General features: G+C 43.2%; 1 protein-coding gene across 1 annotated transcript in view; it reads right to left on the reverse strand.

Moving 5' to 3' along the window:
• The window catches only part of LOC105448004 (uncharacterized protein F54H12.2-like), an 800-nt gene extending 263 nt beyond the window's left edge, over positions 1 to 537 (reverse strand). Inside the window, exon 1 of the mRNA XM_011686362.1 lies at positions 32 to 537. Within this exon, the coding sequence (XP_011684664.1) occupies positions 32 to 537 (506 nt within the window). The remainder of the gene's footprint in view (positions 1 to 31) is intronic.
• Positions 538 to 1,953: the final 1,416 nt, after the last annotated feature.

Genomic DNA, 1,953 nt, shown 5'->3' on the forward strand with positions numbered 1-1,953 from the left:
TTGAAGTGCTGGATTGCCACCTGCTTCTAACGAATCGTCCATGGCTCCGGGGAGATCTTCATCCCATAGGGCGGAGGTCAGATGGGAGGTTTTTGCGGGTGAAGCATAATTTAATAATGCCTCGATGTATGCGCGGTATGCGTAAGCATTGTTTGGTGGTGACACGAGCTTTTGATTAAAATATACGTCGATTTGATTGAACATGGAATGTAGTAGATGATTTACGGGGCCTACTTTGGGCACGACGGCGGCGGTGGCGTCGGCGGTGGCGGCGGCAGTGCCTTCTCTGTAAGCGGCGGCGACGTTGGGGGTGCTTTCTACTCGTATACGTAGACTCAGCAGGGTGTGAGTGAGATCCAGATAGTCTTCTCCATGCCCGGGTATGACGAATTCTACAGGCGCGTTGCCCGCGAGCGATGTTACTGGTTTGTAATAAATCCATTGCGAACTTTCAATGCTAGTTTGCGTAGGCGGAAGAGAAAAGAGATCGAGCTCATTTTTTAAACACTTGCTCGAGTGAGTATGGAGAAAGGACATATTTTATTCTTTCTCTCTCTCTCTCTCTCTCTCTCTCTCTCTCGCGATGTATAGCGTTGATTATGAGAATATGTCTGACACCCTGCGTTTTTTCTTCCCGCTATTTCGGCGACGTTTCGTAACGGATGATTTTTTGTTTTTTCTTCTTACCGTACGAATTTTCTTTTCCTTCTTTTTACTCTTTTTTCGCCCACTACTTTTTGTCGATTTTTTTGCCTGCCGGCGTTTACAGTGCGCAGAACTGCTCACGAGGCGAGTAAGGTGGCTGACGAGAGGAAACTGAAGCGACGTAGTTTTTGCGGGTATTTTATATCCCGAACCCCTCATCAGGCTACTTATTTTTTCTTCGGCTTTTCTTTTGAGATTACCTCTCGATTCCTTAAAGCGCGTCGTGACCGCTTCCTTCAACGGTACATTGTTTTCGACATTGTTCATTACATTAAGTCCCGCGCGTAAAACTTCTTTACCGACAGCACGAGCACTTTACCTTTGCTCAAATAAGATAGTATTTTTCTAAATAATCCGCCGAGAAAACGTCCGATTCCATGGCCACGTTGATACGACGATCCGACGAAAACGCGAAGAATTTTGCTTCGTCTGGCTTCGCTTGTTGTATCAAAATACTCGCCGTACTCCATCGCGGAATTTATTTTTGCCAACTCTCTCTCTCTCTCTCTCTCTCTCTCTCTCTCTTTCTCGAAGTAGATGTTCAATACCGGCTTAATTGTGTACTCACAGATGAGCGTTAATGCATACGTTTAAAGTGCAATATCACAGTCGACGTTCCGGAATTGAATGGTATTCTTTCACCACGATGATCTCTTATATCTATTTCGATTCTACGAAAATTTGTTTGTCGCACAGGGATATAATTCAGGCGAGAAAAACGACTTACCAGAATCGTACCGTACGCGTAATTATGTTCACGTATCTCAACCGGTACAACGCAGAGAAGTGGAGTTCGCACATCACCGGTTATATAAGGCTCGCAAATATCGCAATAAACAAATATTTTATCGGAAATACCGCTCCATGGACTATGAGGTTCGCCCAGAAATGTTTGAATTTCTGGTCATTTTTAGTCGGAAAATTGAAATTAAGAAAATTTACTTTTTCAGTTAACCTTTTGGAATTAGTCTTAAATATCTCAAACTTGGTAAAAAACTCAGATTCCTTAGCAAGGTCTCCCGCCAAACCTAACACACGAATAAGATTATCGAAAAAATTTATAAGATGAATCGAATTGCATTTATTGTCACAGCTGACGCTTATACAAATGCGACCTCCTCTCGCCTCACAAGGGAAGTTTGCGAACCCGAAAATTCAGAAAAATCTGACTCTTGGTGTAAAAGTAGAGCAATTTATCCGTAGCATGAAACTATTTTTCGTTGGTGCTCAATTCCGTTTTGAAGGGAT

Source organism: Wasmannia auropunctata, unplaced genomic scaffold, assembly GCF_000956235.1.
Source record: "Wasmannia auropunctata unplaced genomic scaffold, wasmannia.A_1.0 LD336090.1, whole genome shotgun sequence".
NCBI classification, from domain to species: domain Eukaryota; kingdom Metazoa; phylum Arthropoda; class Insecta; order Hymenoptera; family Formicidae; genus Wasmannia; species Wasmannia auropunctata.